The sequence below is a fragment of the Aegilops tauschii genome, chromosome 5, assembly GCF_002575655.3.
Source record: "Aegilops tauschii subsp. strangulata cultivar AL8/78 chromosome 5, Aet v6.0, whole genome shotgun sequence".
Taxonomy (NCBI): Eukaryota; Viridiplantae; Streptophyta; class Magnoliopsida; order Poales; family Poaceae; genus Aegilops; species Aegilops tauschii.
This window is the reverse complement of record NC_053039.3, coordinates 256,472,411-256,488,024: the sequence shown is the minus strand read 5'-3', so window position 1 is coordinate 256,488,024 and position 15,614 is coordinate 256,472,411. Positions and strand designations below refer to the sequence as shown.

At 45.1% G+C, this 15,614-nt stretch overlaps 2 protein-coding genes across 3 annotated transcripts; both read left to right on the top strand.

The window, feature by feature from the left end:
• Window positions 1-987: 987 nt before the first annotated feature.
• On the top strand, window positions 988-5,322 carry LOC109760902 (transcription initiation factor TFIID subunit 13). 2 transcript variants are annotated; one of them, XM_020319706.4, is made up of 6 exons: window positions 1,190-1,345; window positions 2,465-2,914; window positions 3,014-3,051; window positions 3,781-3,840; window positions 4,732-4,806; window positions 4,907-5,322. In XM_020319706.4, the coding sequence occupies exons 2-6, from the start codon at window positions 2,596-2,598 to the stop codon at window positions 5,018-5,020; spliced, it is 606 nt and encodes a 201-aa protein (XP_020175295.1). In that variant the 5' UTR covers window positions 1,190-1,345; window positions 2,465-2,595; the 3' UTR covers window positions 5,021-5,322. The 2 variants fall into 2 exon arrangements, with proteins under 2 accessions (XP_073356289.1, XP_020175295.1); XM_073500188.1 differs by having other exon boundaries at window positions 988-2,914.
• Window positions 5,323-9,265: 3,943 nt separating this feature from the next.
• Window positions 9,266-14,682, top strand: LOC109760897 (PLASTID TRANSCRIPTIONALLY ACTIVE protein 6, chloroplastic). Its single transcript, XM_020319697.4, has 6 exons — window positions 9,266-9,869; window positions 10,168-10,236; window positions 10,321-10,425; window positions 13,177-13,296; window positions 14,072-14,161; window positions 14,241-14,682. The coding sequence occupies exons 1-6, from the start codon at window positions 9,312-9,314 to the stop codon at window positions 14,355-14,357; spliced, it is 1,059 nt and encodes a 352-aa protein (XP_020175286.1). The 5' UTR covers window positions 9,266-9,311; the 3' UTR covers window positions 14,358-14,682.
• Window positions 14,683-15,614: the final 932 nt, after the last annotated feature.

The window sequence follows — 15,614 nt, the reverse complement described above, 5'->3', positions numbered from 1 at the left end:
AAATGTTTGATTTGTCATGGTTAAAAATCTAGGACAATGCTAACGCCCACACATGTGGTGGGAGCCAAACCCGCCCACATGCCCTATAACACACAGACTGCGCCACGTCACCGCATGCATGCATGTGGTAATCTTTTTGGATTTTCAGTTTTTAAAATGTTTTATCTCTTAAATGAAAAATCCGATTGAAGATCCGTTTTTACCATTAAATCCCTCGCGACGAGATCTTCGAAACTAGATCCCATATCAATATATGTCGACGAATTTTTTTGGGGGTTAAAAGTTGTCATGTCTATTGTACATGAATTGCCATGATGTTTACACTGAAGTTGCCATGGTATGTTTCAGCTATTTTCTTCTACATTTAAAAGTAAATTTTGACATATTATGAAACGGAGAATTAAGAAACTAGACTTGCCATGCACCATAAACTAAAATTGCCATGATACATGCACTAAAAATTGCCATGGTTCACACAAAAAATATTTTAATGGTCAAAGTACTGGAATTGCCATCATCACAAAACTAAAATTGCCATGCTCTACGAACTAAAATTGCCACATGGTAACTTTAGTTTAAGCACTATGGCAAGTACAGTGTAAACATCATGACAACTTTTGGGAAAAAAAATTCGTCGAAACATATCAACATGGGGTCTAGTTTTGAAGATCTCGTCGAGACGGATTTAATGGTGAAAACAAATTTTTAATTCAATTTTTTAATTAGAAGATAAAACATTTTTAATCCGAAAACCAAAAAATTTTCTGCTGATGTCATCTGTTCATACGTGGCAAAATGAGTGGTGATGAAGGCGTGTGGGCGACGTGCAAACGGCCCTCACTTGTGAGCGTTAGTATTTTCAAAAATCTAACGTCAGACAATTAGCATTGCCCAAATAATATGAACACACCATACAACCATTTAGAAAAAGATTTTAAGGGAGGAGATGCTCTTAATTCCGAAGACCCGTTCCCTGTTCCCTCTATTTATAGCGATGCTCTTACGTGGACTTCTCTGTGCAGCAGCCCGAGCCCGACGCGGTTCCTCCCCCCATCGCCGCCGCCACCCGCCCCCATCTCCGGCCGCCGGAGCCCTTTCTCTCCAACCCATACACCCCCCCCCCCCCCCCCCCCCCCCTGTCCCGACCTGTCTTCCTCCCGCCTCCGTCCCGAACGCCGACACCGACGCCCCGATCTCACCGAGGCCGGCGAAGCACAAGTCACGAACAACGCCGCCAGCCCCGTCTTCTTCCCGCATAGACATCGCCTTGTCCACCCCGAGCTGCTTCTGTCCCGCTACCGAAGGCGACGCCCCCGTCCTGCTTTGCCTCCTCTCCCTCATTGGGGTATCTCAGTTCCTCCCCTCCCTCGTTCTGCTCTCTTGATGCGCGCTGCCACTGGGGTGTATATGTGGGATGATGCGCGTGCTGGCTGGTGTGTGTTCTAAAATACGAGCGATGGCTCCATGATTTTGTTTGGATATACCCAACTTCCCGTGCAGCTGATAAAGGGAATTCGACAGGGTGGTCATGCTAGAACTGTTGGTTTTGCTACGCTCCATACATTATTTTGATGCAACCTAACAGTTGAATGACCGTTGCAGGGTGTTAATTTGTAGTATAGTTAATCTTCTATTTCTAAATAGCTAGTCTCCACTAGTATGTTTCTCTGCACATTCACCTCAATATTTGATAGCCATCCGATCGAAATTGTGTGACATGTACTCATATGTTACTTCTTTGCATTAATCTATCCATGAAAACATACCACCTATTCAAGTCACGCATGTCTTTTGGGGGGGAATCAAGTCATGAATGCATGTGAGTCACAAGTTAATTTTATTGCGTTAATTTTACCATGGTCATGGATGTTATATGTTGTGGAAACTTGGAGCAAAATATGTAGTTCATGCTTGCCATTGTGTTAAGTTCAATTAATGTTAAAATCGTTTTGTCAGATACTTTGTAGGTTTTTTTTTAAATGTAAACCCAGAACACTCTTGCATTTTTTTTCCATTAGTTTTAGTTGTTTTAAGCACCTTTTTATGCATATTTTAATGTGGTTCCTGCGGCAACGTGTAGTGATATGAGCTCATTGTTTTTGTTGTGCTTATTTTTCTCTCAAGCAAATTTTGTCGTGAATTTCACTGCAGATTGCTGATCTCCAGTTGTTAGTTCTTATTCGATACTTCTCCCATCATATGATGCTCTAGCTTATCTATATGGCAAGATAAAATAGAGCTGACATGTTGGATGGTGCGCTGGATTAGTGTCACACCTCTAATTGCGTGGTTCATCCGAGTGTTAGGTGCTTGCTTATAAATTCTTGCAAATTGCAAACTTACATAGATAAAATTTGGTCTATATGGGCAAGATAAAAAACATTGTGATTCTGCCACCAAAATTCTGCCTATCTGCTGCTATCGTTGGCAAACTGATTTCAGGTTGCACCATACAACCGCGCAGGCTGAGGCCACCATAAAAATCGCTGACTCGCAAACCTCCTGTCTTGTTCGCTGTGATCCTCCAAAGCAAGAGCCAGCCGAAATAACCTCTGTCCCTGCTTCGTCACTCTGTCCCGCCCCCCTGACGGTAGGATGCAGAACCCTGGCGGCAATCATCCTGCTCCAGCCGCAGCAGCGGCGGGCAAGTTCAAGTCCTCTGCGCAGGGTGCGGTAGTGGCCTCGGGCCATGGCCATCAGCCATCCCCAGCCACGCCTGCGGCTGCCAAGTCCAGGTCCTCCGGCCACTGTCATCACTCCTCCCCGTCCATGCCTGTGGTGGGCAAGTCCAAGCCCTCAGCGCATGCTGTGGCACCGGGCCAAGCGTCCACTTCTCACCAACCACACCCCGTCGGCGTTGGTGATGCAGCTGCATCGAGCCTTAAGCGCAAGCGTAGCGTCTTCCAGAAAGACCGTAAGGCCTTCTTCTGTTTTCTGAATTGTGAGTTCTTTTCTGTTTATTTTTCTCCTTAAGTTCCATACTTATGGTTTACTTCTATTTGTATTCTTGCAGTGCAGCACATGATGTATGGGTTTGGGGACGATCCAAATGTAAGTTGACCCATGACCAATTCTCTCTTTATTTTTCAGATAAGAAATCTGTAGAACAGAATGCAATCAGTGTTGTCTACTTAGAAATTCAGGATGCAATGGGTGATAACTGACATTTTGCAAGAAGATTGTAGCAAACACGGCGTGGGTTTACCATGTTAATATTTAATGGTTGAAATATCTTTAGATAAAGTAAAAGGGACATAACTGGAAGCGGTACACATTTTCTTAGACCGTGTTTATCAACGATTTTTGGTTGTTGTTTAGCTTACGCCTTTGCAAGCAGACAACAACCAATCCCTATCAAGTGTCAGTTCATATGGGGATAGTGGTCTCATGCAAATTGACAAGGACCTCATAAATTATGCATGTTGTTCATCTATGTTATGTTAAATCTGTGGAAGGAACTGCTAATATTTTGGTCATGAGTAGCTACTGGCCATTTGGCCTAACCGGATGCCTTTCTGTTGGGCAGGTCCTAGAGAAACCCATAGATTTTTGCCAGCTAGCATCTATTGCCTCTCATTTCTTTTCGGCGCTGCTGTGTGGGCAGCCTTACATGCCTTGTAATAATTTGTTTTCACTCTTTGCACAATAAATAAATAGGAAATGCTCCTACCAAGGATCTCAAAAAGGAATAAGACAGTAAAATGAACACGTTCTCGTTCTAAAGCTTAGGTGTTCTGCACTTAAGATGCAAGTGACTTCATCTTTTCACTGGTTTTGCAGCCACTTCCTGAAACAGTTGCACTTGTGGAGGACATCGTTGTAGAATATATTACTGACCTCGTAAGTTTTTCTGGCATTTGTACAACTATGTAATTTATGTTTGGCAAGTGCATCTGCACCTGGGTGTGGACAGTAAATTCAAATAAAATAGCAAAAAATATCTGAAGTTTTTTAGCATCCAAGATGCTCCATTGCGCGATGTGTTTGCAAAAATTCGTGATGTTTGGACATTCAAGGAGTTAGTGGCAAAAAAATCTGTGAAAGAAACTTTGAAAAAGAACACTGTTTGGATCCGATTTTTTCTTTTTTGCCTAGAGGTCCTGGAATGTCCAAACACCATGGAAATTTGTACACTCCTTGCGCACCTCAGCATCTTTGATGTAAAAAAATAAAATAAAAAATTATTTTTTTCTTTTTGAATTACTGTTCATTAGGTGCAGATGAGCCCGGGCTCAGATGCGAATTGCCTATGTTTGGCCTGCTAAGATTATACTTCCTCTCTACTCTCTAGTGATCTAAACGCTCTTATATTTCTTTACAGAGGGAGTACAAACTATTCGCACATAGAAAGGTCTTGTTGAGGGTTGCTTGATCTGTTGAACCATTGTTCTTCTTTTCACTAGAGTCCATTAAGTAAACTGAGGAAGTTTTGGCTAGTTTCGTATACAAACAGATACAATTAGGTCACTGATTTTCTTGATTAATAATCTGAATATATATCAGCATCTTGCACTGTACGATAGTGAGTCAATGTGATTTCGAATAAATGTAGTATAGACAAATGAGCACCATCTACCTGCCACAACTTTCAACACAATCCATTCATGTTGAACCAAGAAATCCAGAGTCATGCCATATTTAGCAAGTTATGCAAGTTTGTTTATAATTCCATAGTTTTTTTTAAGAATAGTTTTATGGTTCCATAGCTGAGTGAATCCAGCCTTTTCCCAGGTCCACAAGGCTGAGAATGTGGCTTCAAAGAGGGGAAAGCTCTTGACAGAGGATTTTCTTTACCTTATCAGAAAGGTATGTTTCTGAATTTCACAAGAGAATATGTGTTTTCCTCTTCACTTGTGCCACCAGAGTTCGCCAAAACTAAGCACTCACACTTCACTTTTTTATGTAGGATATGCGGAAATTGCACCGCTCTACTGAGCTACTCTCCATGAATGAAGAGCTCAAGCAAGCAAGGAAAGCTTTTGATGTGAATGAAGAAACACTAGTAGTAACTAATGAGTGATACCTCCTTGAGGAGCCACAGAGACTTCAGTATCTACAATATTCCACTAACTTGGTCATACGATGCGTATTGCTTCAGTTGGATGCCAGTCAGCATCCATTATGTTTGCAGAAGTTTGTTTCCTGTCAATTTGGCGTCAGGTAGCACTTTCCACTGTACTTAATGGATGATTGTACGCTTCGCTCAGTCATACTAGGCACTAGAACATGAAGCGCACCCGTTAATCTTGTAAAAAATAATGGTAAAAGTATTTGAGAAAATCCGGTTAGTTAAAACATCTAATAAAATTTGAATCATTCAAATTGCAGTGCCTTGATAGCGGGCGGATCATTATACTCCTATAAAGGATGTTGTACTACTCGCCTCCGGAGGGCATCCTCGCTCGTGAATGTCCTTTGCGCCGTTTGATCCACGCGTGTCTTGCGCCGCTGGCTCCTTGGCGCCCCCGATCTTCATGGGCGCTTCTCACCCAACCGGCTCCTTGGCGCCCCCTGCCGTCTGATCTTCATGGGCGCTTCTCATCCAACCGGCGTCCTCGGGGTCCATGACAGGTGGGCCGCAGGCGTGCCCGAGGCCACATTTTTGTGTTATATTATGTCTTTCCTCTGCGTGGTCATTTCCTGTGTTGGGTAAGAGCGGGTATCGTTCTGTCATGCGTGGGCATCAACCGTTTCCCACCACTAGGCTTGGAGGGGGTTGCTAAGCGTGTGTTGGGTCGTTTTCCCCGGTCCGGTACACGGGTTGTACCCGGCTCGGTCAGTGGTTCTCGGTATTCCACGGACCAGAGCCGTTGCTACTACCCCGCGTGGGGATAGCCAGGGAGGGTTCTCGGTTTGCGCTAATCGGAGCCCCAGGGTTGGCCATTTCTCGGCGCTTGCCGGATTCTAGGCGTTTGTCGAACCCGACGCGTTGTGTGTGTGCGGGGAAGGGGGGGGGTTCCTTGATATCTTTGGGGAGGTTATTCGGCTTGTGCGAGTCTAAGTGCTTCGTTCAACAACGCTTGTTTGTTGTGTTCCCTGTGTTGCTCGCCGTCGTGTGGCATCACATCGTCGCGGTTGGGTTGTGCGGGTGGTGTGTGCGTTCAGCTTGTGTGGGCCGAGTTGTCTAAGTCAGAGTTCGTTGTGACATGCTTTGTGTGCGATTCGATTGTCAGTGTTGTGTTGGATCGTTGCGGTTGCATTGCACGGGAAGTGGGTGTGTTGTGTGCTTGGTCGATACAGTGTTTGACTGTTTGTTTGTCTCATGTGTACTTTGCCATCATATGTCGCTGCTTTTTTGGATGCTCTATCTCTGCTACTAGCCTTGTGGCCACGTGTTGTGTGGTGGGTTTAATCATTTTGCTTGCCTGCGTGGTCACGTTGCTCACATGTCTTTTTTGTTAAGGCGGGATAAGGCCACACTTTGAGGATCAGCATGAGCGTGGAGTCCATTTCTTCCCATGACACCATCGTCACTTGCTCAAAGTAGGCGAGAGCGATGGGAAACCGGGAGCGGTCGGCGGCTGTTTTGGCCTTATGGCGCTCGTCCTGCTCGACCCACTCGGAGTACTCCCAGGCTATCTCCCAGAACTCTCTCTCAATGTGGTCCTCTTTAGTTTCACCGGAGAAAGGGCGGGAGGAGGCCCGTTGAGAGTGGCATGGTCTATGGGGGTGACTATGGCGGCGAGTTTTGCGACAACGACGATGGGTTAGGCCATGCTGCATTTTTCGCCGAAGTCGTAGTTGGGGGGGGGGTGTTATATAGGTGCAAAGCATAACAATGATGGGTTTGGGCCTCGGGGTGGCATTAGCTCTAATGGTATGAACCTTATCGTTTTTGGTGTCGGGGTTGTGTTGCTTCACCACGACGTTGATGATTCCACTTTCTTACCACCTTTTACCTTTTGTTTTGCTTCGTAGTTTTAGAGTTTTCCAGATTTATTGCGCTCGTGCACACCTTTTTGTCCATTTTCACCAGGATCCCAACCACAAGGAGTTTTGAGGCATTAGAAGGAAAGCCCAAGAATATGGAGTAAAAATCATGTTAATTTGCATGATAGAAACCTAACATATGAAGCCTTGATAAAACAGGGAGAAAACCAGCCTCATAGGGGAATCCAGATAAGAAGACGACCTCTCGTACTAGCATGAACGCTCGTACCAACTGCCTCCGCCTCCCCTGGTCGACTGTATTATCCTCATGCCTTCAGACGGGAGTATGACATACAGAGAGAACAGAAAACTCCACCAAAACGAAGAACCCTAGCCTACAGAAGGGATTCGGATGTGGAATCGACGGGAAGGGCTCTGGCACGCCATCACCTCATTCATGGAGACTCCGACATCTACCATCTTCATCACCATTCCCACTTCCATCTCTTTGTAATACCGAACCCTAGTGTATTCTTGCATGTATTACTTTGATCTATCGTTCATGATTATCACAATTATCCATAAGATGCTTATTGTTTCTATGCCTGGGTGATTCCCTAGTTCTCGGGGATATGAAGGAACCATAGTATGTTTAGGTGTTGAACGCCGATAGGATATGACACCCTCATTTGCATTTTTAAATTAATAATGTGTAAGGATGTCCACTCAACATTTTTTCCTTCAATAGCTATGAAGCATATTACTGTCGTTGTAGAGGTAAAGAGGTTACTTTAATATACTCACTTCATTCTCTTTGCAATTGATAGGGAAGCAATGGAGAGCATTTGCTGTCCACGAGGTGTCTCTTAATTATCCCTGTCGTAACCTAAATATGGGGAGGAACGATAGTGACATGTGCAATACAGAGACTATGATTGTAGCACGTATGTTTGTACCAGTCTTCACCCACTATAAACATCAAAAGGAGGCTTAGTTACCCTCCAACCAGACATAGAGTTGTTTCAGCAACTTGAACAGGGCGAACAAATTTCTCTTCACCAAGCCTTCAGGTTCTATTTCCTCGCACTCAATTTACTTTTGTACTTTGTATTCCGAAGATCTTGCTCCCTTTATGTTCTCTATTGCAAAGACTTTGATGTATCCCTTCCTATTCCGCGACATGAGCTATGCCTACTTTAGTCTTCGCTATGCTCTATGCTTTCATGCTTTAGATTTTGTCTTCGACATGTTAGTGTGTATGTCTGCTAAGTACTTTGTTGTCTGTGTAGTTAGTCTTCACTGTAGCATTTGTCCGTCCATTTTGTCTCTGTTAAACTTCGGTTAGTCCATTTTATTTGAAATAATTTTCAAAATCTCCAATTCACCTCCTCTGTTCGATAACTGCCCTTACACACGCACATGTTGTCTAAATGATCAAGTCAGAACTTTAGATAATATGTGTCCCTCTCTAACCAGTCCCATGATGCAGTTGTTGTCATTGTTTTGTGCAATCAATTTAAGTCAATGCTCATTGATTTGCATTCCAGGGAGCAACAAACATATATTTATTCTTCTTGCCTTCTCGTACTCCAAATCCTCTACTAAATCATACAGTATCAACATGCAATTTTTTTTCTAGCATCACCGAAATCATAAAAGACCTTTCCATTCACATAAGAGATAAGACCTATTCGCTCCATTATACGAAAAAAACCGTAATGCACTAACTCTAGAATGTAGAAGCCAGTGCCTTCATCTGTCAAGCGAGGAAACAACAAAGCCTCAGCACAGCCGACTGGAACCCTACAATTCCGAGTAGGCAAACGAGCTCGAATTAAACTTGAATTTTAGTATAGAAAATTGTCTGAACACAGTTAATTGCTCACGAGCCTCTTCGGTCGACGCCACAATGATGATCACGTCGCACTGCCGCGGAACGTCGTCGTCCTCAAGGGAGAGGGAAGAGGCGTTTCGGGTGGCACAAGGCTCGAATGGATTTGGTATGTCAGTAGGGGCCATATTGCAAAGGTACAACCGTTGACTGCCCTGGGATGCGACGGGATTATGGAAATAGACGGGGCTTTCCACAAATTGTGCATCGAACGTGCGAGGAGGAGGGGAGGGGAGGGGTATGTGGAAGAGCTGCATTGTTCCAGAGTACACATAACGTAGATGTGATGTATTTTCATATTTAGTGGAGCATTTCTCAACTTAGGGACGGTTATGATAAACGACAGTTATAATTAGCACGCAAGTTGGAGGACAAATTTTTGTGCAAATACTAGCTTTATGTTGTCTTTTTAGTTTTGTGGGTTTACGTGACTTGTAGTATGAAAACGTATTACCATGAAAAATGAAACGCTGGAGGACAAAATGTTTATTTTCCCATTTTAAGTCGCATACGGTGGACAGTGGCGAGAGTGCAAAACCTTCTCGCGCTAATGGCGACCACTCCGCTCGCGACCGCCTCTCCCTATCCATTCCCCTCTCTGCTCTCCAAAACCCTAAACCCCACCTCCACCTCCAAGCTCTCTCCTGCGCACTCCCTCTCCCTCTCCCTCCTCACCACCCCAGCGCCCCTCCTCCTCCCCCGCAGGCAGGGCCGGCGGCAGCGTGACATCTCGGCGGCGTACGGTGACGGCGACATGGACGACGACTTCGGCGATGCGGGCGACTTCGACCTCGACGGAGACGACGGTGTGGGGGACGACGACGACCTCGACAACGAGCAGGACTACGACGTCGACTACGACCGCCTCCTCGCCCCCGTCAAGCCTCGGCCGCAGCTCTCCGGGGTTGGCAGCGGAGGCGAGGAAGGGGAGGGGGACATCGCCATGGTCGCGGCCGAGAGCTTCGTGTCCACTGGGGCGTCCGCCTCCGACACCGTCGTCGACTACACCGTCGACGAAGATGAGTTCCACAAGATTCGCCTGCTCCACTGCGACTTCTTCATCCGCAAGGTGCCCGATCCTGACCAAGACGTCTACGACTTCCGAGAGGTATCCTAATAATTCCCCTTATCCACTGGTACATTTTCCAGTACTTTCCTGCTCTATTTGAAATAGGCTATTTCACCATTCATGCCTGCAAAACTGCGTTTGGCCTATGTGACATTTCATCTAACAGACTAACATGTCAATCGACGGCAATATTAGGACACTTAACAAGTACTCCTCCCTCCGATCCATATTAATTGTGTCCTAAATCAGCGACAATTAATATGGATCGGAGGGAGTAGTATTCTTCAAGCCAACTGTGTGGTGCTTATTCTGCTCAATATGTCATTGTGTGTAACAGATGTATGTCACACCGCCTGACACTGACATCTACTCCATTCCAAGGGTTCTTGCCCCGATGCCACAGAAGGTGCACATATCTTGCTATTTCTTATTTTTGGTGCATGTAAAATGCATTAGGTTATTAATTGTTGATTTTCTCTTTGAAATTCAGTACGTGAGGTGCGTGAAGAAAAACTTTGGCCGCTACCATGTAAGTGAGCCACCGGTTGAGCATCTGCGTGATCCCCTGTACAAGACAGAGAGGGAGATCATGAAGGTATGTGTGAGAACGTTGCCTACTCTGCTAGTTTGTTGTGCCATTCCGTTATGTTCCTTCTGTTGTAAACCAAATAAACTGGCTGAATGTGGCTTGAGAATTAAGTATTTAACAGCCATAAAGGATCTGAAGTTCTGTCCAGGGTTTTTGCTAGGGATGCAAGCAGTGGCCCGCTTGTCCTGCTAACCATGCCATTTAAGTGTACTAATGGCCTCAACATTTGTACTAGAGTGTGCTAGTATGCGGGAAACGGGGTGTGCTGCTTGCATCCTTAGTTTTTGTCACTCGATTTGCAGTAGTAATGTATCATAGTTGCTTGGTGAGACATGTCCTTGCCAATGGTAGTTTTGACTTGTGAGGTAAAATTAATCTTAATATGCATATCCAATTGAAGAGAAGCTTGTCCAACATCGTCTGAGATGGTTTGGGCATATTCAGCGCGGGTCTCCAGAAGCTCCAGTGCATAGCGAACAGCTAAAGTGTGCTGATAATGTCAAGAGAGGTCTGGGTAGACCGAACTTGACATGGGAGGAGTCCGTAAAGAGAGATCTGAAGGACTGGAGTATCACTTAAGAACTTTTTTTTAGACCGAAGGCTCAAGGAGAGCCCGGCTTTGAATTAACGAAGCCATCAATCGGCCAGGAGATACAACCACCCGCAATTACAACGAAGCAAAGCAAACAAGCAAAAGAAAAGGAAAAAAAAAGACGGCAGATACAAGGTGATGCCCGAACAACTTACTAGCCCCAACGCGTACAAGCAAACAGAAAATAAGCAGTGTAGACTAGCTTGATGTGGTCGAAGCCCTTCAATGCGCGAGAGGAGCACCATAGCCCTGACAAAGAGCAAACTTCAGGGGGAGTTACAGCCCAGCAAAGATGGACATGCCCTCATCTACTCCGATAGGTGAACGCCGTCCTTGTACTGACCCTCTCCACTTCCGAAGGGGACCCCTGCCCCTCGCCCTGGATCGAAGGGCGCCGTACCGTCGGCAAGTGGCAATGCTCCCCTGAGCAAGGATTGGTACAGCTTCCAGGTCACCATGGGAGATTCTCAGCACGACCCACCTGCTGCGCTAAGAACACCAAACGAAGAGCCTCGTCGAGACACAATAATCCACACCCAAGGAAGAGAAGCTGTTGTTGTGCTAGGTTGATGAAGAACTTGCAAGCAGAGGATCCTAGGCAGCCAATGCAGATAGCAGGGCAGCACCCGCTGGAATCAGCACCAAGTTCAAGCCTTCCACGCCCTGTTGCTGCCAATGGGGAAAGAACCCTATCTTCACCCCGCCCATGCCATGGCACTGACAGCCGGCGAGCAAACAGCCACAAGTCAGGCAACGAACAAACAAATAGTAGGAAAGCACTGCCCCAACAAGAAGACCATGGCGCCACCTCCACCTGCAAAGCCGCCACACACTTGACAACCACACCCATCGCCCCTGCACACCCCCAACTCACCCAAGGCGGCACCTTCAGGAAGATGACGACGCATGAAACGCCGCTGCCGCCCAGTCTGTAGAGACTAGAGTTTTCACCCGGGCATGAGAGTGGGAGGGAAGGGGGTAAACGCACCTCGACGGCGCCTCCAAGGAGGAAGACGGCACCAGGAGGTGTCGCCGTCGTCGTGGCCGGGAATCCAGCCAGGGATTTCTCCCGGTCCGCTACCACCCCTCCAGCAGCCCCGTCAACAGCGGATCTGGCGACCAGCGGCCGCCAAGGGCCAGATCTGACCGGGGGGGGGGGGGGGGGGGGAGGATGCGAGGAAGAGGAGGAGGGAGAGCACCACCAATCGAGCATTGGTTGCCGCCATGCCATCCACACGGCCGAGGAGGAGGGAGAGCACCACCAATCGAGCATTGGTTGCCGCCAAGCCAACACCGCCGCACCATCTGAGGCCGCCGCCTCGTCAGCCGAAGCCCTCCTAGCAGAGCCGGAGCGGCCAGATCCTCGCCGCCACCGTCATTGGTGGGCGCGCGGGCTTCGCCGGAGACCTCCTCTGGCAGCGGCGAGGGGGGAGGAGCAGGGGAGGGGAACGCGGCGGCTAGGGTTCGTCGCCTCCCGAGTCGCCCCGAGAGGAGCGACGCGGGGGCAGGGGAAAAGGGTCCGCGAGCTAGAGGCGATCTGGGTATACCATCACTTAAGAACTAGACATGGACAGGGGTGCGTGGAAGCTTGCTATCCATGTGCCAGAACCATGAGTTGGTTGCGAGTTCTTATGAGCTTCAGCTGTAGCCTACCCCAACTTGTTTGGGACTAAAGGCTTTGTTGTTATTGTTGATGCATATCCAAGCTTCGGTTCACATGAAGTTAGCAATGAAACTCCTGAAAACATCCCGCGTGGCAGATTCTACACTTCTTATAGCTTCTTTACGGGATGTGAAACGCATTGTTTATTGTCCTCACAGTGCAAATTATTGTAGGTGCTAAAACAGGAAATCAGCAAATAAGTACAATTACTTAGTTAGAGCTGCTTAAGCTGCACGGCTACATCAGTGGGTTTTCTTCTAGCCAAGCTTTAACTCGATTTCCAGCCCAAGATTTGGGACACTTAACTGTCGTTAGCTGCATCATATGTTTTACTGCTTTCACCTTAGTATGTTTATAGGCCAGCAGTTCTGCTCACTGGACATGCTAGCTTATTGTTAATACTAAATATTCTTTTCCATGATATAGTATATTAAGTACATATGCATCTAGCTTCATGATCTTATTAAGTATATGTATTTCATTTTTGTTTCTTCTGCTGTAGGTTTTCTTAACAAAACACTACAGAAACAGGCGGTTCAGCGATACAGATTTTTTCCTTGATTTTGAGGAGATTTATGTCATTGACTCAAAAACAAGGTCAATCACAAGGGCAAAAGTAGTGGTAAGACAATTGAAATCTTAATTCTTCCATGATATGAAAATAATAGTGTCTCTTATGTATTTAAGTAATCATGTATATCTTTCGCAAAAAGTAATCATGTATATGGAATCTACTGTAACTAATTTTATACTAGTTTCTCATCTAATCTAAATAGTTCAGCCATCTCACCTATGTGCCTGAAAGATAAGTTTTCACTAGTCATTGTTCATTTGCTCTGTTTGTTTACTAGTGATGATTCTGGATTCTAATCGGCTGTATCAATGTCAAATGGTGCAATTTCTTCTGGATACTACCTGTTATTTGTCACAGAATGTCAATCATATTAGTATGGCTCCATATTTGTGGATTCTCATGTAAATATTAGTATTATCTGGATTTACTACAGTTGCAGTGTCTTCACAATCAAAATTTGTGGTTGGCCACTGAGATTCTCAATCCTTTTATTGATCATTTAACGAATAACTGCAACCCATAAAACCCATAAAATATCAAATTAAAGAACAAATAAAATTCGTTAGCAGTCTGATGATGTCAAGAAACTAGGGTAGGTGAATTCCATACTTCTCTAACACCAAAAACTTGTTTTTAAGTGATTTTTTTTCTTTGTTAAGTACTAATTCTGGTGTACTGTCTGAGGTGACTGATATGTAGTCGTCTTTGACAGGTGAATTGTAGACTTTTCTAACACCAAACACTTGTTTTTAAGTGTTTTTCTTCTTTGTTAAGTACTAATTTTGGTGTACTGTCTGAGGTGATTGATATGTGTCTTTGACAGGTGAATGTCCCTGAAGGAAAAAGGAGAGATAGGAGAAATGACCTGCTACTCATACGGGACGGAGGGGAGTCTTTCAGAATAACTGACAAGGTAGTTTGCTTGCTTCACAATTATTATTCTCTTGTTAGCAACAAGCTTGTAGAGCTAATTTCGGTCATTGGTATCACAGTCTCAAAGAGACGACGCCAGCACTATCATCCAGAGAGAAGAGTGGACGAAATCGAGACAGGATGTGGAGAAGCATTTCCGGAAGCTCAGAGATTTTGACTACTCGAATTGGTTCTGAAGAAACTGGCGTCGAGCTTCGTCTATGCAGCGATTTTGTTGTTTCTTTAGCTGCTGCTTGTGCTAGAGCTAATTAACCGTGGTGGTCAAGTGAGAACTGATATTTTATATGTGGTACGTGTAGCATCGTAGCAAGTACCGTAGAATCGAGATGTATGCATTTGAGCAGTATGTCTCCGAAAATTCAGATTAGCTAAGCTAATGGGTATTTTACGTTGGCTTGAGGCAATTAAAAAAAAGTGGGGTGTTCCGAGAATCGAACTCGGGACCTCTCGCACCCGAAGCGAGAATCATACCACTAGACCAAACACAGAGATTGGTTTCTACCTTCTAGTACATAGTTATATAATATAAACAAAATTTTATTTCCAGAAAATCACCATGCACATCCCCCATGACTTGAATGCTGAGGAATGGAGGCTAAAGTAATTTCATTGGATGTCAATTCACAGTTCTCATCGAACCTCTTTGCTTTTCCTGATTTTTTAAAGTGATTAATAGTAGAAGTATAAAGGACAATCGAATAGGTATTTGTACACATCTTCCCGTGACTGAAAAAACGGTCAAAGTCGGCTGGAGTCAGATAGGTCGATTAACGATGGGCTCAGGATTAACAGGCGCTACCGCAAGCAGTCATGCTCCCGGAAACTCTTTGTTGCGCCCGGGCACGCATGCTCTTTTGTATCTGTTCCAGCGTGGCGTTTCACACAGTGTAGGGCCTCTTTGATTAGCAGGATTATGAAAACGTAGGAATAAGAAAAGTAGAGTATTGAAGTGGCATGCCCACTTGAATCCTATAGAATTAGCAATGAGTGTTTGATGTCACAGAAAAAACAAAGAAATTGAAAAAAAAGGTTGGAGTGGATGTTAGATTTCCTTTGAAATGTAGTACAAAAGATTCCATAAGAAAAATTCTTATGGGAACCAATTCTATGAATTAAAGGACCAACATAGAAAAAAATTCTAAAGATTTCAATCCTTTAAAATTCCTATAGAATTCCTTTGAATCAAAGGAGCCCGTCTTGAAAGCTGGTAACCGAAACAATGTCTAGCAAACTGGATGCCTATTTACAGTTTTACATCATACCCGATCACAGGGTGACATAAAAAAAAGTCTGAATAAGTAGTGCTTATTACAAACATACCACAAAACCAAAAGAGCCACCTAACAACAACTGCCTAGAACTGCAAACTTCATATGCTAATCCTTGTTGCCTTTCTTCTTTCCTGTCCCAGCCCCTTCAACAGATGTACTCCC